Genomic DNA, 23,615 nt, shown 5'->3' with positions numbered 1-23,615 from the left:
CTTCTACCTAGTCACATCCCTTAGGATGACATGGAAAAATATCCTTTTTCAAGTACAGATTGATTGTACTATTCTTCCTATTTGAACATTTGTCCAACTGCAACATTTCAAAGTTTTGGCCAGAGCACACACATTTCTTGTTAATTTAAACCAATAGAGCTATGACAATTCACATAACTAAAATGTTGCTCATCTTCTACACATCTTAGAACCATTCCACAGATCACAAGTGTGAGGTTTTTGAATAGCATTTTTAGCATTGCATGGTTTTGCTAGAAGGTCTGCCTCAAATGACACTGCAATGCCAAAACTAGCAACAGACCTCTTTGTTTCCGTCATATATGTACACTACCTAGGCATTCATCTGCAATGTACTGTCCACAGTACAGTAGATGTAAAGATTATCTCCATCTTCAGTGTACTTTCACCCTTTCCTCTGAGGCAGAGAAGTGCTATTACCACATTTTACAAAAGAAAAAAGTTAGATACAGAGAGGCTGAGTGAATTGCCGAAGGTCACTTGGGAAGTTTGAGACAGCAAAGGAGCAAACCCACATATCAATTGCATCCTCCTGTCTTTCCAGCTTTGAATAAGAACTTCCTACATGTCTTCTTTAACATAAACAAAAATGTAATTTATAGAAATAAAGCCTCCTCCTGGCACAGGCTTAAAGAACACTGTGGTTTCTCTATTGTTCTCAAATACTAAAAGAAGATAGCAAGAGGACTGTTTCTGCATTCATTATCTCCATCCCACTGAAGAAATATTAGCTGCAATGAGTCTTTCTTGAAGCGGGAGTGGTTGAGACCACTGTTTGCCAGAAAAGACACAGGAACTCTTGAGAAACATAATCCATCTTCACCAAAAAGAAAAAAAATATCTAACAGAGAAAAACATAAAATATGGAAGGCCTTATTCTCCTTCAATACTGACCTGGGAAGCATTTTCAACTACATTTGTACCCACTTTATAATGCCTTTACATCACCTGCACAATATAAAGGAGACTTAGCACACTGTTGAAGATGACCTGTTCCCTCAAGCATTAAAATCTGCCCCACAACCTCCATGTTTCAGCTCCGACAGGAGGGTGGCTGAGAGGCAGCTTTTGCAGCAGGATGACGCACACCAGGGCTGTGCAGGTGCAGACGAGGGCAGAAATTTCACCATGACAAGTGTCTACCCATGTCTTTGTCACTCTGGAGAAGCCTGGTCAGGAGCAGGTCATGATCTCTGTTCTCACAAGTGCCACTGGGAAGTGAACCTTTCCAACTCCAGGGCAAAAGCCGACTATGATACAGCACAGCAGGGAGGCAGCTGCAACGAAGTTCTGCTTCCAGAAACACTTGTGGGCAAACAAGATCATCTGCCTAATTGATACAGGTGATGTATTTGAGATACTGAGGACGAAGGGCTTTTTGCCCTTATTAAAAAAAAAAAACAAAACCAACAAAACCAAACACAACACACACAGAGGTGGGTAAAACCAGTAATAGAATTTCTCATCCTCCTTGCCTTCCCCCCCCCCAAAGCAAACCTGCATTTTCCTTTAAAAAAGGTAAAAATACAAAACCAAAGATACATTAGATTATCTTACTGTCCAGTAAACGTTTTATAGGCAATATTTATGCAGGAAAAAAATGCATCAAGCCCATCCTTTGACAAAAATTAAGCACCCCGAAGTTCATTCTGTACTAAGGAATGCCTCTTCTTCTGCTGTTGGTTTAAATTACTCCATTCACCACTATCTGAATATGCATTATTTATCTTCAAATACCTAATCATAACTGTAGACTAATGCTGAAAGAAAACCCTAGCGAGAATGCCGTGCCGTTGAAAAGCTGAAAACAGTCTACCATGAGAAGGCAAGCTAATCTTTCTGTTTACTTTGTAAATAATCCATTAGCTAAACTTCTATTTTAGGCTGGATGCTTAATTCTTAACACTTAAAAGTCCAAATACCCTTCATATCCCTTACAACAGAGAAGAAGCTTGTAAAATGCCCTTTGGTGCATCAGCTTATCATTGTGTCAATGTTTTAAAAGAAACTCACTAGTACTCTAGGAAGTGTAAGTGGGCTTGTCTGTGTTGTTTAATACTCCAAGTGTTATTTCATTCTTTAAAGGGGTTAGAACAGAGGAGGGGGAAAGGGGAGGAAGTCTTACTTAATTTGTTGCATATGTCCCAACGTGTTATACAACTAAGTGTATTATACCAGAAAACTAAAGCAGTCTACACCACAGCAAACTCTGTGTAACTCAAAATAGGAGAATAATCTGGCCACAAGCAAGTAAAAAATTCAGTGAAACTTCCTCTCATATTATACATACACACACACTTTATAAGCTACACCGAGTGTCCTTTCATATTGCGAAAGAAATACATTGTAGACACCAAACATACTGTACTTTTACTTAAAGGTTTCATCAAACCATATGTGCAGACACTTGAGAAGACGAGAGTGTTAAGCTTCCTAGGGTCCTAGAGTCAAAGAAATTCTGCTGCCCCCCACTGCTAAGTAAGTGCACTCCTTCCACGGGGGGCAACATCTGCCGATCCGTCATGGTTCCACTTGGCGAGGACCCCAAGAAACTTCCTTGGGAAGAAACAATTTTCTCAGGACTGGCAGCCAGTTTAGGGGATGTGGAAAAGTTATATCCATAGAGTGCACAGGGACTGTGCAGTCTAAACGTGTTGTAGGAGCCTTGGTGGGTTTGATTAGTGGTAAAGGCATTGCTGGATGGGGATGGCATGATGTACTGGAGCTGTGGAGACATCCCTGAAATCTGCATAGATAAGCCAGTCTGTGGGCAGCTGAATGCATCCCCGTCATTGCCACTCATAGACATATTCACAGTTGTGCTACTTGACACACCAACATAGGAGGGAGTCCTCGGGGGTGCAAACGTCTCACTGGTTTGGTTTGTGAGCCTGTTGTAAGTTTCAGCCAAAGAAGTGCTGTATCTGTTCAGGGTCAAGCCTGAGCGGGCACAAGCTGTGTAGTCAGCTGGAGCAAGGCTACAGAGCTGGCTAGTGTTGGGACTGAGGTGGAAGGCTGGAGATGAGCAAGGGGAACCCGGTAAAAGGTGAGGGTGGGTAGATGGCACTCCACTGCCAGATCCCTGGAGCAAAGTAGAGGAACCTGCATTTCCTGGAAGAGAACATTACAAAGTAAGAAGCATGTTGGGAAAGGTTCACTTCCTAGGTGACAGAACAAGACCTCTGCTTTCTATAACAACCCTTGACACGAAACACGACTCACATTCATTCGAAAAATATTGTACACACATGAGGGGTGAGAGGGGATAGGGTGCATGGCACATGCATATTTTTAAAGAAACAACTTGGCCAAGAAAGAGGACAGAAGTTAAACTTTTGCAACCATGGCTCAATACTGAGGGCTCCTGCCCAAAATATTAATTACTTGTTGACACTGGAAGAGAATGGTATGGCAGTTAAGATGTAGCCAAGTTGAGTGTCACACCACAGGTAGCCTTCTTCAAGACGAAGAATATTGTGTTGTTTGTGTTCATGCTACACTCTGGAGTGTAGGGAAAAGGATCCTTAGCTCAAGCTCCCAGAGTTCAACAGCTTCAGGAAAGTTCACAACTTCAGAGTAGAACTTCAGAACAAAAACCTTCCAACTTCAGATGAAAAATACTTGAGAACAAAACTTCAGAACAACTTCAGGAAAAGTGTAGGCTGAGTACTGTGCACAGCAGCTTCATTTCTTGAACAGGTAGGTGGAGGTTTAGGTTTGCAGCAAGCCGTTTGCAAACTGTTCATTTCCTAATATCAGAACTTGAATCAGAATATGACAAATACCAGTGCTGTATGCTCCTGAAAACACACTGCTTGCTACAGGTGAAGCCTTTTCTCAGGACTGAAATTTTACCAACTGCAAGAAATACTTCCTTTTCTTAGAGATTTTATCTCCCCAAAAAACGAGCACAGAAAACTAATTTGGGCCTTTCACAGTCTCTGAGGCAGAAGGCACCTAAGGAAGACCCTCCACTTTGTGAACCACATTAACAATCAAACAGCTTGATGCTGCAAAGAGACACACACTGTTAGCAGGTTTTCATGATAGCTGAGCTAATGAAAAGAGAAATACATCATTAGTGAACTCTGCCTCTGCTCTGTTGACAGGACACCACAAACTCAAAGCACCATAAGACACTGCCACATTACAGAAATCCTGGTGTAAGGCATACTTATTATTCTTCTGTTCTATGTCAATGCCTCTACTACCTGAAAACGGTCACTTCCAGCACTAACAACCAGGACAAATTTCTAATGGGATCTTTCAGCAATTATCTAAACCACCCTACTGTCCAAGGTATAGGTGACTAAAGATTTTGCAAGGATCCCATTTCCCATCCTCTGAACATCAACAGCAACTTCAACAAGCTCCTTAATGTCAGGCAACAGCAGAAACGGAAGCAGGAAGTTCATGGCAGCAGTTCCCCTACTCTCAAATAGCGTTGCTACATACAAAGAGGGCAGTACAGCTGGTCTAGATGGATTAACTTCATAGGGAGTTGCTTTTTAGTCTGACAAGGTATTTCAGGTCTGATGCTGACTTCTCAGTACAGGCCTTTTTTATGAGGACTGTCTCACCTCCATGCTCTGCCCAAAATCCTGTCAACCTTTATTCAGTGTATCTATGTCTTGGCACAAAAACTTTGTAATTGCCCACATCAAGCACTGGTGCTAAAGATTTCTCAAAGGAGTGGGCTAAGGAGAAGTTGACAACAGTGATTTCTGTGTATTACTGTATTTTCTAGATTTTTGCTCTGAAGATGTTTAGTGACTTTGCAATACATTATCAAGAAATAAGGTAGGATGTTTGTAAATCCGATAGCAGAAAATGTGAAGAATCAGGAATAATGCGTCTGATTTAGTTGGGAAAAGGCCGAGAGGTTTTCTACATGCACTGGGGTACTTTGGAAATAAAGAAATTCAGAAAAGAGTTCAGAGACTTCTCTGTCTGTCCAAACAGGCCTCTTTCACAGCACTACCTGTATAATGGGGAAAGTGGAAACCAAGAGGTTACAAACTGGGGAGTAGGAAAGAGCAAAATGGAGAGGAAGTCCAATTTTTCAAGCTCTAGGATGCAGCTAAAGTTTGGTTGGACTTTACTGAACAATTTTTAGGTCTTTAAGAATCAAGAAAGCTTTCCAAAAAAGAAACCCAATTAAGCTTGCTCCTATTTGCTACTATTACTTAAGAGGATAATTCTCCTCTCATTCTTTCTTTTCTTTTAAACACACAAGTAATTCCTACATTGGAGTTTGAATGTGTATAATAGAAGTGATCTATAAATAATCTTTACTTTGTGTATCTAGCCACAGCATAACACTAAGGAATAAGTTATTCCATTGTTAAATAACTGGAGCTCTCCTCCACACGTGATTGATTTATCTTTAAAACCTAGTATTTTTATTGCCTCAGCTGTTAAGTTATCATTAGTTTTCTACCTTAAAATAACTCATGAGAGGTGATGGCCTGCACTGGGGTTGGTTGGCCGCTTTTTCTCTGCAAAAGACACACTTAACTAGAGTTCTGTATAGCATAATGGGCAAAGCTTTATCTTAATGCATTTTTGTTCTGAAAGAATATGAAGAAGAAAGTTACCTTGTTTGGTTATCCCAGGTATATCTTCAAAGGTCAGTGTTCTCAGTGAAGGTCTCCAGAACGCATAAGACTCTACCAAAGCTTCCAGTCCCATTCTATTTAGAACAAAAACATGATGGCATCATGAAAGCAAACTGTATTATGTCATGTGTCTCTGAATACTTTACCTCAGAAACACTGGTAACATTTCAGATTATTTTGAAGATTATTTTGATTTTTAGAAAAGAGCCTTACATCCTTATCCATGAGATCACTGTGATCTGCAGCCGCTGGGCTGGCAGCAGCAAAGAGTTTTACAATTCCTCAAGTCTGGCTCTCTATTTCAACAGTTTTTGCCTTTTGGGGAGGGTTGTTTGAGCAGGAAGACTTGGCTAAAACGATGTTAGATGTTTTCCTAGTATGACATTTTTTTAAGAGCAACTGCTCTAACTGCCAGACGGACGATCTCCTATTTCTGCCTGGAACAAATGTGATCCACTGACAACTTCTATTAAAACAGGATTCTCAGTTATTACCAATGAGTGGGAAAATCACGCTTACAAGCATGGGTGTTCAGCTTTTTGCTACTAACATGTATAAAGCTGTGTTGTGACTTGATTACTATGTGCCTTTAGAATCTAAAAATTTTCTGTCATTTTCTTTCAAAAGCATTGAGAAGAAACAGAAGCAACTGGGCAGACAATCATGGCAGACAGTATTTAGAAGAATTTCTATTTCCTGAAGGTAAAGGCTCATTTGTTTTCTGACATAATTTTATGAATAATGCACCTCAGAGGTATAATTTTGCTGTTATTTTTGGCTCCTGGGGCCCAAAGGCTTGTTATGCGTCAGCATCAAGCACACACCAAATACAAGTGCTTCCCTTTGAGCAGCAGCACTCTGTAAACTCAAATTACGCAAATAGCCCAATCTGAAACTACCAACATGTTCTGATGCTGCTTCTTCCCCACTGCATTTCCAGCAGGATCACAAATGTATGTCAGGAAACATTTATAAAGTATTTATTAGCTGAACCTGGACTAAAAGGATAGCCTTCATTTTCGGCAGTAATGGTGAATTTTCATTTCTAGTTAAAGTGGAGATAAAAGCTACCTCCTGGAGGAGTGTAGCCAAGGCGATAATTTATACAAGATGCCTTCGAACAATTTCCACATTTTATCACCACCCTAATTTATGCTATCAAATGGCCAAGTTTATTTAAGAAAACAGTTATGTTTTTCCTGAAGTATTTAAAGGGAAAATTTCTGGTCCTTTCCCGAGTAAAAGTTTTTATAGGGTCAAACTTAAGGCCTAACTGAAGAATGAAAGTATTCTCAGCACATAAATTCTGTTGCACTTTGCAAATGCACAGGGAATGCTTTTAAAAGGTGAAGCTACTGATTTCTGTAAAATAGCCTGTGGGACTGAACGGGAATGATCTGAAAGGGAATATTTTTAATTAAACAGAACTACTGCATGCAGCAGTGCTGAGTAAGGTATCTGCCATAATTAAAGCAACATTAAAAAGTTGGATATAATGGTACCACAGCACTGTTTTTCCAATTTTGTTGCTGACTAAAATGCCTCGGTAATAAATATACCAGCTAGAACAATGAAGAAAATGGAATCTTAACATTCAATTTCAGTATTTTGTAATAGAATAAAATAAAAATCAACTGAGTAAAACTTGTAATTTAAATTTAAAAATTAATTCTTCTCAACAATTAAAACTCTGAGTTGCATTCCCAAACACACTTATTCAGTACCACAGAGACAGCAATACAGACAACAACAAGACAATACAAGACAACAAACAGCAATACTGGCTGCAGTAAACCAACGTCAATTTGCAATGGACAAGAGTTTGCACAGTCACTTCCATAACCAGTGTGTTTGTAAAATATTTCAGAACTGGCTTTAGATAAGGTCTTAATGCTTTTAGTGTAACAGAGGCTGTCCCTTCCTACAGGACTGGACGCCTAATCCATTGTCTTTCAATTGGAATATCCTGCTTTTTTTCTAATGCCCAAACCAAACTCATTCCTAGCAGATAAACAAAAAACACTCTCTGGATATCCTTGCTAGAAAACAAAAACCTTACAGAGCAGCAAATGCAGAGTGCAATCTGAAAAGATACTTACAATGAATTCCTGTAAATCTTTATAACTACCCTACCCCTCCTGTAACTGTTCATCTTCTAAAGAACTACTCTGATTTGCTGTCCAGTCTCAGCATTTATGTAACTCAGGTGGAAGCACAAAACAAGCTGTAATGTGGCAGTCTCTGCTAAAAGAGAAGATCATTAAAGCAGCTACCAAAAGATACTCTCTGAACATTCCTACCAGTACAGTCTGGTCCTTTCGCTGAAAAGCTAGGTCATGAATATAGCAGCTGTAGACACTAAACATGATGTGGTATAATATGCACCACAATTAAATGATGCTTTTTTTAGCTGAAATGATTTAACATACAATACATAACAAGCTTAAGTATTTTGCATTAAACAGCCTTTGGATAAAATAGCTCATCAGTGGTGCCAGCAGGGACTAGACCCAAGTCTCCACTTTGCACTACTCAGATTCCCCATTGCTATTTTGAAAGATTCATGAATCAAGACAGAGCAAGCAATTAATCAGTCCAACTGCAACAGAAGAGGTGGAAACCAGGCTTATTTCAAGGTCAGCTATAGCCTAGTAGGAAAGGCATTCACCTAGGAAATGGATTTAAAACTTCTTAGGCTAAGGAGATACTTGAACACAGGTGTCCCAGCTTCTAGGCAAGTGTACTGAACATAAGGTTACTGCATGACAGGACTTGGTTTCTCCCCCTTGAAGAGAAAACAACAAGCCATCCATCCGTACTAAATGCCACTTACATGCAAGAGAACCTGGGCTTACAGTTTGACACTGGTATCTGCAGTTTCTCTCTCCAGCCAGGAGAAAGATGAGATTTCAGAAGCAGCCTGAAATCACAGACCTGAGTATGCATTAATTCCATTTGCAGCCTTCACAGGATGCCGTCGCTACCACCAAAAGGAAACTTGAGTACATGAGTCAAGCCGAGTGCCAACCCCTTCTTGACCTAGATAGTCAGAGGAGTAGGAGCAGAAGCCCACCACAAAGAACACTACCGGGAAGCTTAAGCACTTCCTCAAGGAATCTAAGTCCTCAGACTGATTTGTCTGTAAACACAGGTATTCCCCTTGACCAGCCTTCACAAACCAACTCTGGCAGCAGTAACAAGGCCACCTCTTTCCCCAACACCTACCTGTTTCGTCCCGAATCTCTAAAGCCTTTGGCAAATGGATTCCTATCAATCTTCAGACGAGTTATCTGTGAATATGAGTAGAGATATCATTACCTGAAAATTCATCTACGTAACACACAAAATTTCTTTCCTGACAGAATTAAGCTGGCAGTGGAGTAGAAGCACCTTGACATTTGCATGGTTTAAGATGGTTGTCCTGAAACACAGCAGAATAAGGGCCATCCTTTCCATCATTATTTCTGCAAATCCCCAGAGAAACTAAATACGTATTTAATGCTACCAAATGGGAGGTTGGAAATCTTAAGAAAAATCTTCTGGCAAATGTCTTTCTTCACGTAAGAGAGTACACTGCCTAATTGCAATGAAATTATATTAACTTTTATTTCTATACAGATCAAGATGGAAATCTGAAAGAGATATTATCTCTAGGCTATTACCCTCCACAAAAAAACCCAGCAACCCCCCCCAACACTTGTAATTTATTTAAATAAATGGGATAGGTGCCAAATAATTATACTTCAGTATTTACACGGTTCTGTTCTCCTTGTAAAAACAGCATATTTCCTAAAATACAGCTGCAATTACTTCCATGGAATTAATAAGATGTCACAAAGTTAACTAACTAAGGTGTCACTATGTATGTTAATACTTAAACAAGAGGTAATAAGGGGCAAAGACTGGAGTGATACAACCTGTAGTTTACTTTTGACTTTGAATCTGTGTGAACCCAGATAAATTGCAACTAACAAAAAATGCTGAATGCAGCTAATGAAAATGACTGCAGCTTTCTTTAGACCTCAACTTTTCTGTTCAGGTCCTGGGAATTTTGAAATCACTGAAGTCACGAGCAGAAGTGCTTTAAAAATTGTATCCAGACCTGTATCCACACTTAAAGGTACAAAAAACACCTCTGAAAATTAGACTGCTCTTCACCTTGTGTTTCAATGTTGTAATTACAATTGAGACACTATGAACTATGTTTATGTATTAGACTGTGCAATCCCCATAACAAGAATGACTTTTCCAATGCAGCATCTAGCCCACATGGCCTAAAGTTTCAGCTACAGCCTCCAGGCACTGCTGCAATACTACTAGCGAAAGCTACTTGTAACACAAGAAGTGTTTAGACAATGCTTTTTAATAGGTGGTATAATAAAAGTATCCACTTTTCTCTTACTCAGTGAACATCTCACATTAAAAGTGAGCATCTCTCACTTTTTACCTCTTACTTCCTTGGCCTACTCTGAAAAGCCTGTAAAGTGTTAAGCAGAAAGTCAAAGTTACCTGTTGATTTTGGTATGCTGTGACAGTAGTGAAAACTGTCTCTGGAAAGGAGAAGGCTTTCACGCCTTCTCCTGAAGGGACAGGCTTGATGGGTGACAGATCATCTCCACAGTCTTTCCGGATGACGTGGACACGAGGCTGATATTTATGCATAGAGTGTAGGATAATCTATGCAGTCATTAAAGGAAAAAGATAACATTTATTAGAAAGGACACCCTACTGTTTCAGGACTAATAGCTTTTTGGAACAGGTTATGGTATGTGTTTACCATGCCACTTACTGGAAGTCAGATGTTTTCTTTAACCTCTGAAGGTTCTTATTACAGTAGTCTAATCCCTGCGCATTCATGTTATTGCCAACCCTAAGCATTTAAAAATTACGACTCAAGAAGTCCAAATTCAGAGACTGGCTCAATTGAGACTGGCTCAAAAGGAAAGAAAATCAGGAGTGAAGTCCTGATCCCACTGGAATTAGTAAAGTTTTGTCACTGTTTTCCACTGGAGCCTGGATTTGATTTAACAGTATTAACAGCAGCAGCATTTGCTTTATGTTTTTGGAACCTTCAGGATGTGCTTGAAGCAGTTTTTTTCTCGATATACCAAAGAGATATCCTGGAAATGTCTCCTGTTTTGAACACAAGCTGAGACTCTCACACTCTGAAGAAGCAGAAACTTGGAGTAAAATAATACTGAAATCCAAAACTCTAAAGTGTTAATAACCCTAGATTTATAATACAGACCATGAGTATCAATACACAAACTCTTCCAGGCATACATAAACTCAATTAAGAATAAACTATAAATGAGAAGCATACGAATTCTCAGTGCATAAAATGATACACAAAAATACCTCTTGGTGTTGCTCTGAAATTTTAAATGAGATTTAAATATGGAATGTTTCCTCTCTTTTACTCCACTTCAGCTAACCACTACTAAAATAGAAGACTTCAAGGAAAAATAATAATTGGAAGCTCAACTATTATTGTTGGAAAGCCTGAGAAATTAGTAACTTGATAAATAAATAGTCTATGGCTACTGGCCTGTGGAACCACTAATCAACATTCAGGAGAAGCTTTTTAATTTCCTGCTCCTTGAGTAGCCTCAGAATGTGCATATACTCAGGCACTCGACAGAGCCCCTATGCCAGACACTGTGGAAGTTCATTCATCCAAATGACATAGAGGACATTACATTCATTTGGATAAATAAGAGTTTGGCTAGTTTAGTACAGTTGGTCCTGGCCAGGTGACATGACCCCAGTATGGGTAAGCCAAGTTTCTGGATAATCACAGGGTTTATTAGCCTGTAAGTAAGGTTTTGACAATGACATCACAGGCTCCAATTAATTTGCTCAGGGAGTGCCCTACGGATGTTCTCATATGAAGCCTTTTCCCAGTTTCTGAAATCTTGCACAGAGCAAGATTTTTATCATGCAAATGTGTATTCCCTTTTACAACACTCCTTTCTGTTCTCTGCTGGCAAAGATCTACAAAATGAAAATGCAGAGAGGACAGCACATTCCTGACACTGTTTTCCTGTGAACACCCAGTGATACCAGGGGATATACTGGTGCAACAGAAGGAAAAATGATCAAGGAAAACTCTGTTCCCCTGTTCAAACTCACCTCTATTCTGTGCCTTGCCATTTGCCTGGCTGCCACTGAGAGTGTCATGCTCTGGCCCCAGATGGATTATGTCACCCCATCAGCTTTGCGGTGCAAACTACCACTTGCCTACACAGCGGACTTAACTGTACACAATGATAACCCAAACAGCTATAAACAACTCTGCTCATGTATCAGAACAAGTGAAGTCACAACAGCATGGACATGAACACCTCCCAGTCCTTATCTGGGTGGCTATTACAGCTAAACTGATCCTTGTCATCTCCTAAAAGAAACCAGGCTTGGCTTTGTGCTACACTGAAATTTCCTGCACTGACACACCACTAGATGATTAGCAGATTCATAGCAAGAGTTTTTTGCTTCTTGATGTTGTACCATGTCTTGTACAATAGGACCTTTGTTAACTATCAGGACTCTGAATTCTAAATAAGTAATACATAACCGTAGAGCCCTGGTGAATTGAAGAGCAACACTATGAAGATAGGACATAAAAGGAGAGGGAGATGCAATACCCTCTCCCAAAACTGTTTAGCTCTATTTCTCTAAGCATCACCAAAAGCTATGTGAAGAAAAAGCTAACGAAAAGGAGATTATAGCTTTTCATTCCATAGTGCTTGCCCATTTCACAGCACAAATGGGATTGAACAGTTTATCTGCAGAAGCAGCAATTTTCCCCTTTTACCCTTAAAAGCCAACAATAGAAAACCCCCAACAAGTCCCACCAAACACCAAACATAAACTGGAATTAGTTTCAACTCACAGTTGAAGAGCCTGCCTCTCTCTACAAATCCCTAACAGGAAAAGACCAAAACATTTGTTGGGGGAATAAACCTCTCCTGCCAAAGGTAAAATTACACTCTGACTACAGCACTTTGACCACAGCATCATTACTCAATGGAAGGCACAGCTAGGCAGCACAGCAAGGCAACAGCCTGGCAGAGCAAAGGTGGCCGAAGTACCTGCAGACACACAAAGGTGGGATCACCTTCAAAACATGGCTTTTCAGTGATGCTGCTGTGATGAGACCTCAGAACTCACCATGAGCTTGGGCACTGGCGTAGCACTACCATCACAGCCAGAACAAGCAAGAGTCCAGTACTCTTTCATGGGGGAGATGTCAATCCTACAGCAGCTCAGCAGCTCATGGACTACCCAGTCATCTCCCCACCACCACTGTGATCTTCACCTCAGTGCTGGTTTTGCCCAAAATCCTGCAAAGCCCACACATTCCTGCTTTCTGCAGTTAGGGGAGCGTGTAGGGCTAAGTACAGATTCCCTCTTCATAAAAGACAAAAACTGCAAGTGCAAATGCTGATGTTTCCCAGATTTTCATTGTGACAAAACCATATAACTACCCATTGACTGTAAGCAAAGCTCACTACTTGGAGCCAAGTCTGGGCAGAGTAACAGTTCGCCTCTTCTTCCAGTCTCACCCCACTTTCAAATGAGGAAAAAAAAAAACCCTACCCAACCACCAAGGAACAATTAACAGGCTAACAGACTCATTTTCACTAAAAGTTAAAAGATGTTCTATTGCATCAAAAAATACTCAGTTGAAAAGCATGGAAAAGAGCATCAAAAATATTGACTTTTCCCCTCTGCTGAAATTCAGATTAAAAACTGCATCGAAACAGAAGAATCAGCCAGCTCTAACCAGCCAGAGGGAAAGACGGCTTTTACAATGCAGCACTTACTCCGCAAATGAGAGGGGAATGAGAGGCATTCACAAAAAGCGACCACACCATTCACTCCTCAGTGTCAGCTGCAAAATGCAGGTTTACTTTTCCTCACCATCACAACTCAGATGAAAGACACAAATGCTACAGTATGTGTCTTAATGCCTTCATAAGCACACAATCTTTCCAAAGCAGGGAATTCACCCTAGGACTCCCTTTTGAGATCAAACGCACACAAGGAAAACATATCCTTACAAAATTTGCTTGATCTCCTCAGCCTGCAAGTGGAACCCATGTATCAGAGAGTGTCCTACGTGCAGATGTACTTCAAAATCTCTCCACAGAACAGTTCTCTAAAATTACGTCGTCACAAACTCCCACTCAAAATACTGATGAAAATAGCAGCAGGCAGCAAGGAGCCCAGAAAGCATTCAAGCAGAGAAAAAAGTCATCTTGGAGATGGCTGATCTCCTTTCACAAGAAGCTAATCCCGGAGCAATGCAAGGCAAGGGGAGCTGGCTGCCATGAACTACTATCACAGTATAAACACTGCACAGAAATACTGCCTTAATGCCTATTTGCAAATACTGTCCCCATTCCCATGAGCATGGGTCACTTCTCTCACCGATTCTGAAAGTTAGTACTCAGGAACAGAATCATAGAAGAGGTAAAAGGGCTCTCGGTGGGTCTCTTGTGAGCTCCCTAGCTCAGTGCCTGCAAGATCAAAACCTAGCCCTGGGATTTTAACACAAAAATTCTGCAAAACCTATCACATCTGAGGAGCACAGGAAGAATAAAGGAGCAATTTCAACATGGGTTAAGGCCCCAGATCCAGAGAGCACAGAAAACACACCCAAAGAACAACAGCTAAAGCCCTACTGGAGGAGTGATGGCAAAGTGCAGAGACTCCAACGAGGTTTCTCTGAGAGGCACTGCCTAAGCAGAAGAATATGACAAAACCAACTTCCTAATAATCTAAAATACACTCCATCACCCATACAGGGTGGGAGAGTCAGAATACTTGATATAAAAGCTAATATTCGAGGTACAGCCTTGATCCCTTGCTCTTTTAACCCCTCATCCCTTCCCTGGTACCCTCTTGAGAAAAATGGTTCCTTCCTGCTTCTGAGAAACAATTGGGTTTTTTTATATTCATCGCAAAATATGATTATTCATTTTCCATTATTGCTAGAGGCATTCAGAGGCTACATAGCTCTTTCAATACAGCATTCCATACTACCATAGCTTTAAAAGAAAAAAATGTACCCATTGGAAGACACACTTTTCTGCTTTCTGCTTTTGCCTTTTCTGGTAATTTTGAATGACATGTTTGCAATTTCCAAGATTTGAGAAATATGAAATTATTTTACAGTCCTCCCTCTTTTGTCCTTTTATTTTAATACTTAAATTTCCATTCTGGGGAAGAGGGGCACTGCTGTAGCTCTGAATCAGTTCAATGTGTCTCAAATCACTGTACTAGGGCTTAGCATCACTAGTTTCCAAATCAAAACACTGAACTAAAGACCAGAAAATTTATATCCCCCCACATCATAAATAATGGTGTGCTGTGTGCACTACACAGGTTTCAGTTCAGAATGAAAACAAAGCTAAGATCTGGGATGGAAAAAACACAGTAATACCATTCTCTACATAGCTGAGATTTTATCACAGAGCAGTTTGGGACTGCAAGTGTATGGGTGGACCACAGTAGCCACATATCTTTCCTCTGCAATGAACACAAAAACCAGCTGGCCTGGCCTATTTTGGAAAAGTGACATTTTACCCATTTGCATCTGCTTCATTTTTTAAAGCCCTTACAATAGACTCGGGACTCGGAGAAAACACCTCGCACCCAAGAAGAGTCGCAAATAAATGAATGTTGGAGAAACTAAGGGAACTATGTCTGCTAACCTTTAGCTGAACAGATGCTGCCAAGTAAGACTCCATAACTATAATTCTGGAAAGAAATAGCGTAAAATATCTTTCTTACAAGCCTAAAGAAAAGTGAACTTAAGGTATGTGAATACCCCCATATTGTTTTTTGAGGAAGAACACAATAAAATTGTGAACAGTATTACACAAAAGGGAGACTTCTTATCCCCGTTATCTAATTCGCTAGCTCAGTACAGCTGGTCTCCTCTACTCCTGCTGCTGTAACTTAGAAGCTGTAGCTCCTGCACAATTTGACCGGAGTCTCATGTTAATATCCTTCGCAAACACAAATGGAGGAAAAAAAAAAATCTCATACTTAAACTTGGACTACATATTGACAAAATACATGGCTTAATGTCGCAGAGTTACAACTACACTGAAAAATGGATGTAGTATCTTTGTACTCCGTGCCAGGTACATTTTCTTTCACTCCCTTCCACAACGGGGAAAGCATCCTGGTTAATAAATCGGGCTACGCTAAGGACAATGGAATCCACATCCTGTCTCAAAACTTGCCTCCAACGTCTTAAAACTCTACCACTTGGAATTTGTTTCTCCTTCTGCAAGGAGGCAAACATTTGCCCTTTATTACAGGATTTTGCAAAATTAAAGACTTCAGTCTGACTAAAAACAATTCTCATTTTTTAATTATTTCCTAAGGTGTTGAGTAAAACTATTCTGGGGATTGCTGGAAAGATACTGGCTTACATCTGTCATGTTTCAACAGTTTTGAACAGAAAAGGAAATATTAACATAACACATTTTGTCACATTAGATAATGTCATAACTAAACAATTTAGAACTTGCAAACAGAACACTCATACTGCATACATCTTCGCCAGTTTTTTCCAAAGTAATGAGCCTCAGCTGTGAAAGGGTCTTGCTTCATAAGGTATGTAATAAATCATTATCAGAGCGAACCCAGCTCCCATGTTGTTCGTTTTTGACTGCAATTATTAACACCTCATGGGATTTCACACAAATGTTTAGGCTAAGAAAATAGTTAAGCGTATTTTTATTCACGTGAAGTTATTACACACTATTAATGTTTCTTCTAGCCACTTGTGAATTTAAGCGTCCTTTTTGATCGAAGCAGAAGTTGCAAGTAACACACTTGGTGGGAAAACATGAGAGCAATTCTGCCCCTTCCTATTAGGCAATTTACCCTTGTAAACTCTTACTTTGCAGAAGGAGTTCTGTTTCTGAGGGGGGAGTAAAACAGCAGGCTCTAATAAGCAGTTAATTATCAGAGCAGAAAGTAAGCAGATTTTAGATCTGGATGGTAAAGTTCCAAAACAGCTTTGAAAAGTCAAGCTTATTTCTGGCACCCTGTAGCTGTATGTCAGAGTTACGGCTGAGCAATGCGCCTACATATAATACTGCAGAACAGAAAGTACTTACATGCCCTTGATCATCCAGCTCATTATTGGTAAGCTTCAGTTTGTCAAAGCTGATCACTTGTCTCATCCACGTCTCCCCGGAGGCAGGTGAATCAGGGTGAATATAAACACGAGGTGGTACCGGGGAGTCAGCATTACCAGCCACCATCCACTTGGAGCTATGATAAACATACCTATAAAAAGAAAACAAATACCTGTAACCTCAAATCTCAAAATAATTTAGCAGACCCATTCTGTGTTAATAACTTAGGGCCTATTCATACAGGAAGAACACAGCAACTAACAAAACACGAAAGGACAGTCGTTTAGGGGTTTTTTTTAGTTTCAAGACATAGTTCTGGTATCTACAAAAGTAAGGCTAAAACCCATGCTCTGATCTGACCTTAAGTTTTCTTAATATCAGTAACAGTCTTAACACTATGATCCACACTGAGCTCTAAGCTGGTGTCAGTTCACTCACTGCTACAGCTGTGCTCTGAATAGCCATCAGCAAACAGGGAAGAATCTAGTCCTTCATTTATCAACTAAGAGTAGTAATTCCATATTTGGGAGATTTAACATGTTGAGTCTAATAGAAGAATCTATAAATAAAGCTATTGAAGCAAAACAATATTATGATTGAAAAAATAATGAAACTATGTCAAGCTATGCTCTTGCTGTTTCTGCAAGACCATATTAATTGTCTCAAATAGTACTGCAGAAAGGCTTAAAAATGAAAAAACACAGCCCATATTTCATTTGCTAGGCCAATGCTGACAAACTCATTTTCTAATAAAAATAGTGCCTGCTTCGGTAGAAAACTTATTTTGAAGGCAGATACTTAACAGGGCAATTTAAAAAGCACTAATTGAAAACTTCAAGGTATTTTTTTCAAGTACAGTAAAATTTCAGTACTTCAGCTATATTTTTTAATAAAAACAAGACTGACTTTATCAGATCATATGTTCATATAATTCAGTTCCTTATTAGAAGAAGACTAACAACATCATTGGAAATGAAAACAAAATGATCCAATACATGCATCACTCTGTACAATTTATATCGACCTGTAAAACTAAAATGTGGAATGGTGGTGAAATTCTCTACTGGAGACAAATTCACAACCCAAGATCACACAGTCAACTGATTTAACATTTTTCATTTATTTTATATTTGTGGGTCTATACAAAATACATGCATTCCCTACAGAAGTAAATAATGTCATAGATACACATAAAATATTTTGAGCTTTAGCCCCCCAGCTTAAGCTCCACAGTTTAATCTTCCAAATATTTACAAGTTCCGATTTTGCTAGAAATCTACATGTAATTTTCTTCATTTCCACACAGCCTTCCTATCCATTATGACAGCTGAAGACCAGGCTCCATGTGACTGCTGTTGTACCTTTCAACTTTAAAGATCTGCAAGACAGTCTGTGAAGCCACATCAATAGCTGAAGTTACAAAGCTGAAGTTACATTCAGCAGTAAAAAATAAAAAATATTTTAAAAAACAACCGGTTGCACAGCAAAAAGCAGAAATTGGCATCAAGTAAAACACATAAACCATCAGTATTTAGTGGGAAGATTAAAGGTGCGGAACTAATCATGATTAGAGAAGTTTAAGTTTGCCACTGAAAAATTACTGCCCTTCATACAGCTAGTGTTCAATTACTTCAGTTATCTGGGCACCACGTATCATACTAAGCAGATAGCGCAGCTCAGCATGACTGTATTTTAAATCTAGTGAGGTTTAAAGAACTCATATTCAGTATACCTGGTTTTAATTTTTAATGTTAACATTTTTATTCAATTTGGAATAACTACCTCTCTTTTTCTGACAATCAAGGAATTGCTCAGACCTTCTAGGAATTACATGTTTAGATTACTAAGGAAACATACATGTACAACACAAAGCTAGAAAAGGTCTCTCATTAGAGCTGCACTGTTATAAAGGAAAAAGCATTTTTTCTCCATGGTGCAGTCAGAAAGCCTCCTTTAACTGTATGTACCAGGCATTCTCAGCACTGGCATCTGCACCTTGACGAAAGCCACAATACCTAAAATGGTCCTAAGAAATGTCTCATGCACCACACAAGAAAAGGACAAAATTGCGGTCAATGAGGTAAGGACACACAAAAAACATCAAGCAGTGTTTGCCTAGGAAAGAAGGCAGCATTCCTGCAGAACCAACCTTTAAGTCTTAGTCTGCTGTATTCCTCGTTCTGCAGTTAAATCCACAGCGGTTTTCCCTACATTATACTAAGTACAGGGTTGAAACAATCAAACCAGCAATTCGTGAGGACCTGATTCTGCCTCCACTGAAGTAGTACTTGGCCAGGCTTCTCCTGGCTCCTATGAGGCATGGGACCGCATCCTCAATGCAAGACCTATCAAAAATCCACAATTCGTAGTAATAACTGCTTCGGGCCCAATCCTGCAAACATTTTTACAGGTCCAGTGGCTGCAGCAGAGTTGAAACATGACTGCCTTCGAAACAGTGAGAGTTTCAGCACATAATTCCTGCTCTTAAATATCTGAAGAGCAAATGCTTTTGCGCCTCACATTATCCTCCAGACAATAATGCCATTAATTCTTTAAAATACAGTAATTAGAAGCATCACCCTTTGTGAATCTAAGCAACCAAAATACATGAGTGATAACCAGCTTTTTAATTATATAACCAATTTGAAACATGACCAAGAAAACTTGTATGTCATTAGATCAGACATAATTCCTATTAACGTTATTAATGCTGTTTAGCACTAGATAAATGTGCGTTTTCACATTTATTTGTTAACTAGAAATAACTCCCACTGGCATGATAACGAATAAAATATGAAAACATTTCCTGACCGCACCATAACTGTACTCTCTGAAAGCCAACACCTGAGCATCTGCCCATAGTATATACACAACATCAGTCAAGCACATAAAGAGCTGTAAGAGAAATTTTAGTTGGTTCTGCATACTTTGTACGATTTTATTTTTTATTTTAATGCCCTGGGATGAAAAGAGGAATCTGAAGGAGAGTTAAACATGACTTTTGCTAACTTATATAGTGTTAATGCTGTCTTCCAACAGCCAAGCTCCCTATGGCTGGCATCATATGGTTTTTGCCTTAAACTCACCGTACCTGTATCTTTTGTTATCCACTGGCACAATATCCATAGCAATGTAATATTGCTGATGTGGGTCTAAACCTGAGATCTTCACTCTCATTGCGGGAAACATCCGCCTGAACATGGAAAGAAAGAGGTCATTTTTAATATGAAACAGACGTGGGACTGGTTGTTTAGGAAAAGTAACCGCTTGGTGGGATTTTTCTCGTTCTTCCTTTTAGCCTACAGAGTCCTTTTGGACGATTATAGTTACATGGCCATGAAATGGCCCATTCGATATGTCAAAACAGATTTCTAAAGTGCATTTACTCGAACAATGCTTCATATGTTTTGGGATACGCTTTGGGAGTACAGCTATTACCACATCATTTCAACTTTATTGTTAGGCAGTAAATCACTTGGGTTTGAGACTTGACTTTAGCAGTATGCTCATTTAAAGCCCGTTTGAGATATTACTTAAAAATCTATTTCTGGAGATGTGCAAACACCATCTCCACCCAGACAAACCAATAGTTACAGAAATGCAAACTGCCACTGAAGTTTCAAGTGGCAGCAGCAAGAGATGTTATCATTTCTAGAGCAGCAAACGAGAAAGCCAAACCCACGGTGATATGATTCTAGCCTCGCAAGGATGCAGTTATAAAAAGCAGCGTGCCATGCTGCAACCCAACAATATGGTCTTTATTGAGACAGGACTTCCTGTCTGCAACTTACTAAAGGTGAAGTGCAAGAGCTACTCAGTCTTTGAAAGGTATAGTAAAACTTCTTTATTGAAAGCAGAAACGAATCTACGAGGTAATTTCTTAAAAGAAAAGGAAAGGAAAAAAAAATCAACAACAAACGTTCAAGGTTTAGATTTTCTGCGGGGAAAACGGAGGAATTAACTGATGCGGTGGGTTTCACATCAAAATGGGCTTCTTAGCTGACGCTCGGCATGGCTTTTTTCAGGAAAGTAAATTCCTGAAGCCAAAAAAGAAAATCCAAGAAATTACCTAGTTATGAGCTGACTGCAAGCTAATGAGAGGTATTTCTCTGTATTTTATAAATCTTGAAAACCATTCCAGTTTATTATTTGCTGCTACTCTAAAAAAAAAATATAAAAATGTACATATAAATTAAAAGTCGTTACTGGAAAGAGAAACCCCATCTCCGTCATTTTTAAACAAGGGGGGGGGGGGGGGGGCGGGCAAACCCGACTGCGGGTAACTAGTTCTCCCTGTTATATCAGTGCACCTGTAAGATAAAACAGAAATTCCCCGACTGGACTCTCATAAGACAAATGTTGCTTTGTGCTGTTTAAGACTGCGTTTCAATCATTAATAAAACCTCTCTGAGAACGCAAAGGGCAGCATATGGATTCAATAAAATATGTTTTTGTAATTTCTAATAAGTTCAGATACTTTTATGCTGCCCAGGTTTTTACCATGTGTATCCATTGGGAAAGGGAAGTTTCCCCTCAGGAGGACGCCGCGCTCCCAGAGCTCGTCCTAACGAACAGGAAACCAGGAACGCCGAATGCTCCCGGTGCCCGTATAACATTACCACCTCCTAAATCTCGAGGGTGCCCCCGGTTTCTGCCCGTTTCCATGTGCCCACCCGCCCCGGGAGAGCCCCCGCGGGTGCCCGTTACCTTCCCGCCTTGGTGATGATCATCTCGGTGCCGATCTCGTGGAAGCGCTTCCAGAGCTCGGCGCCCTGCAGGTCCACCCGCGGCGCCTGCGGTGCGGCCAGCGGCGAACCGGGCCTCGAGCCCTTCGGGGAGCCGCCGGGGGAGGCGGGCGGGGAGGCCGCAGGGAAGCCCTCCTCGCAGCCGCCTGCGGAGACAGCGGAGGAAGCGAGAGAGGCAGGGGCAAGGCGGACCTCCCGACCGGGGGGCTTCCTCAAACCAGCCGTACCCCGCCGACCCACCACCGCTCCCGGGCAACGGGATGCGCCGGCCCCGGGCCTGGGCTGCGGCCTTGCGCGCCGGGACTAGAGGCGACCCAAGCGCAGGGCGGCCGCGTCGGGCCAGCCGGGCAGCGAGAGGGGCTCCCCGACGCAGGAGTATAGCGGCAAGCAGCCCCCAGCGCTCCGCCGGGCCGTGCCGGGCACACCGCCGTCCCGAAGCGGCGACGGCGGGTCGGTGGTGCGAGGCCGGCAGCACATTTCGTTGGGGCGCGATTAGTGTGACCGCCGGCGGCCGCGGCCTTGTGCCCCGCCGCTGGAAATGCACCCGCGCCCGTGTGCAGTAAATTACGGCCTTAAATATACATACATGCGCTATACACATATATACACACACACAGTTGCACAACGTATACATATATGCATTGTAGACGCGCTTCCCCCCTTCCTCGGCAACAAACCCCAGCTGTTGCTTCACCGTGCTGCGGCACAGACCACCCGCCGGCACTCGCCCGCTCCCCCCCCCGGGGCCCCGGGATGCACCGGCAGCTCAACCGGCGGCGCCGGTGGTGGGGAGGCGGGTGCTCACGCCGTGTGGCAGGATAGAGAAAATAGCGGGAAAGCCGGCGCTGAGCCTGGGGATAGGGCCTCCCGCCCGGCAGCCGGACAGGAGGCGGCCGGGGCGGCGGGGCGCGGGGTGGCACTCACCGGCGGGGGCGCGGGCGGAGCAGCCCAACTCCATGTCGCCGCAGGTCCTGCTGCCGGCAGCAGCCGGGGAGATCTTGGCGCAGCAACCGCTGCCCCCTTCGTCCTCCGCCGCCTCGTCCTCGCCGCCCAGCTTCCTCCGCTTCGGCTGCCGCGGCGGTGGTGGAGGCGGCTGCTGCTGCTTCTCGGCCCCGATGAGCGCCTCCACGGAGAAGGCGTGAGCCTTGAGGCTCATGGTGGTGCCGGGCGAGGACCGCCGCTTGTCGGCCATGCCCGCCCCCCTATAGCCCGCGCATCCAGGCGCGCCGCGGTCGCCGGCACCCGCACCCGGCCGCCCGCCCGTCCTCCCGACCGCGCCGGCAAGGAGCTGGGGCTTTTCCTCGCCTTTCTTTTTAAATCCGAGTTATCAGCCAAGTTGTTGTTTTGTTTTGCCTTTTTTTTTTTTTTTTTTTTTTGGTGGGGGGGGAGTTGATTTGGGTTGGGTTTTTTTAGAGCAAAAAAAAATCTACTCCTTTCTGCAGATGCGCTCCTTCTCTCCCCCTCCTCCTCCTCCTCCGCGTTCTGCCCCTTCTGATGGGCCAGGCAGGACTGACATGGGTAACAAACGCTCTGCGGACACAAATTAGGGCTTGTAATTGAAATTTGTTGCCTTGATCTGTCAGCACTTCCAAGCAGGAGACCGGTGGGAAGAACTCGCTCATTAGTGTCACTGCGGCCGCGGGGGCCGGGCGGAGCCGCGGGGCGGGGGCTGACGCGGCCCCGCCGCCCGCAGCCCAATCAGCGGCGCCCCGGCCCCGCCGCTCCGGCCGCGGCCCCGCCGCCCTACCCGGGGGCCCCCGCCGCGGCTCACGGGCGATCGGGAAGAGGGGGGCGCTCCGCTGTCCCTCGCCCCCCGGCAGATGCGCCCCGCAACAGATGTTAATGGGAACACCCCACATCCCTCGGGGACCGGGCTGGCCGGGAGTCCCAGATCCCTCCAGAACGCAGAGAGAACGGGTAGCCCTCCCGGCGCGCTGCGTTTCGGTCGGGGAAACCGTTCTGACTTTAAAACAAAATGACGTTATGGCCTTCCTTGCTGTTACGGACCGGTAATTATCAGTTGTGTTTAGCTGTTGCTCTCGAAGATTCGT

General features: G+C 42.2%; 1 protein-coding gene across 1 annotated transcript; it reads right to left on the bottom strand.

The window, feature by feature from the left end:
- Positions 1–2,425: 2,425 nt before the first annotated feature.
- Positions 2,426–23,331, bottom strand: TBX18 (T-box transcription factor 18; the record flags this gene model as incomplete). Its single annotated transcript, XM_080614836.1, has 8 exons — positions 22,489–23,331; positions 21,527–21,710; positions 19,911–20,012; positions 16,799–16,970; positions 10,167–10,334; positions 8,883–8,947; positions 5,637–5,731; positions 2,426–3,150 (listed from the first exon to the last, which is right to left on the bottom strand). The coding sequence occupies exons 1-8, from the start codon at positions 22,754–22,756 to the stop codon at positions 2,426–2,428; spliced, it is 1,779 nt and encodes a 592-aa protein (XP_080470962.1). The 5' UTR covers positions 22,757–23,331.
- Between the last annotated feature and the right edge of the window lie 284 nt (positions 23,332–23,615).

This window comes from Psittacula echo (genome assembly GCF_963264785.1).
Source record: "Psittacula echo genome assembly, chromosome: 4".
In the NCBI taxonomy this organism is placed as follows: Eukaryota; Metazoa; Chordata; class Aves; order Psittaciformes; family Psittacidae; genus Psittacula; species Psittacula echo.
Note: the sequence above shows the minus strand (reverse complement) of the source record. Positions and strands in the feature narration are given on the sequence as shown.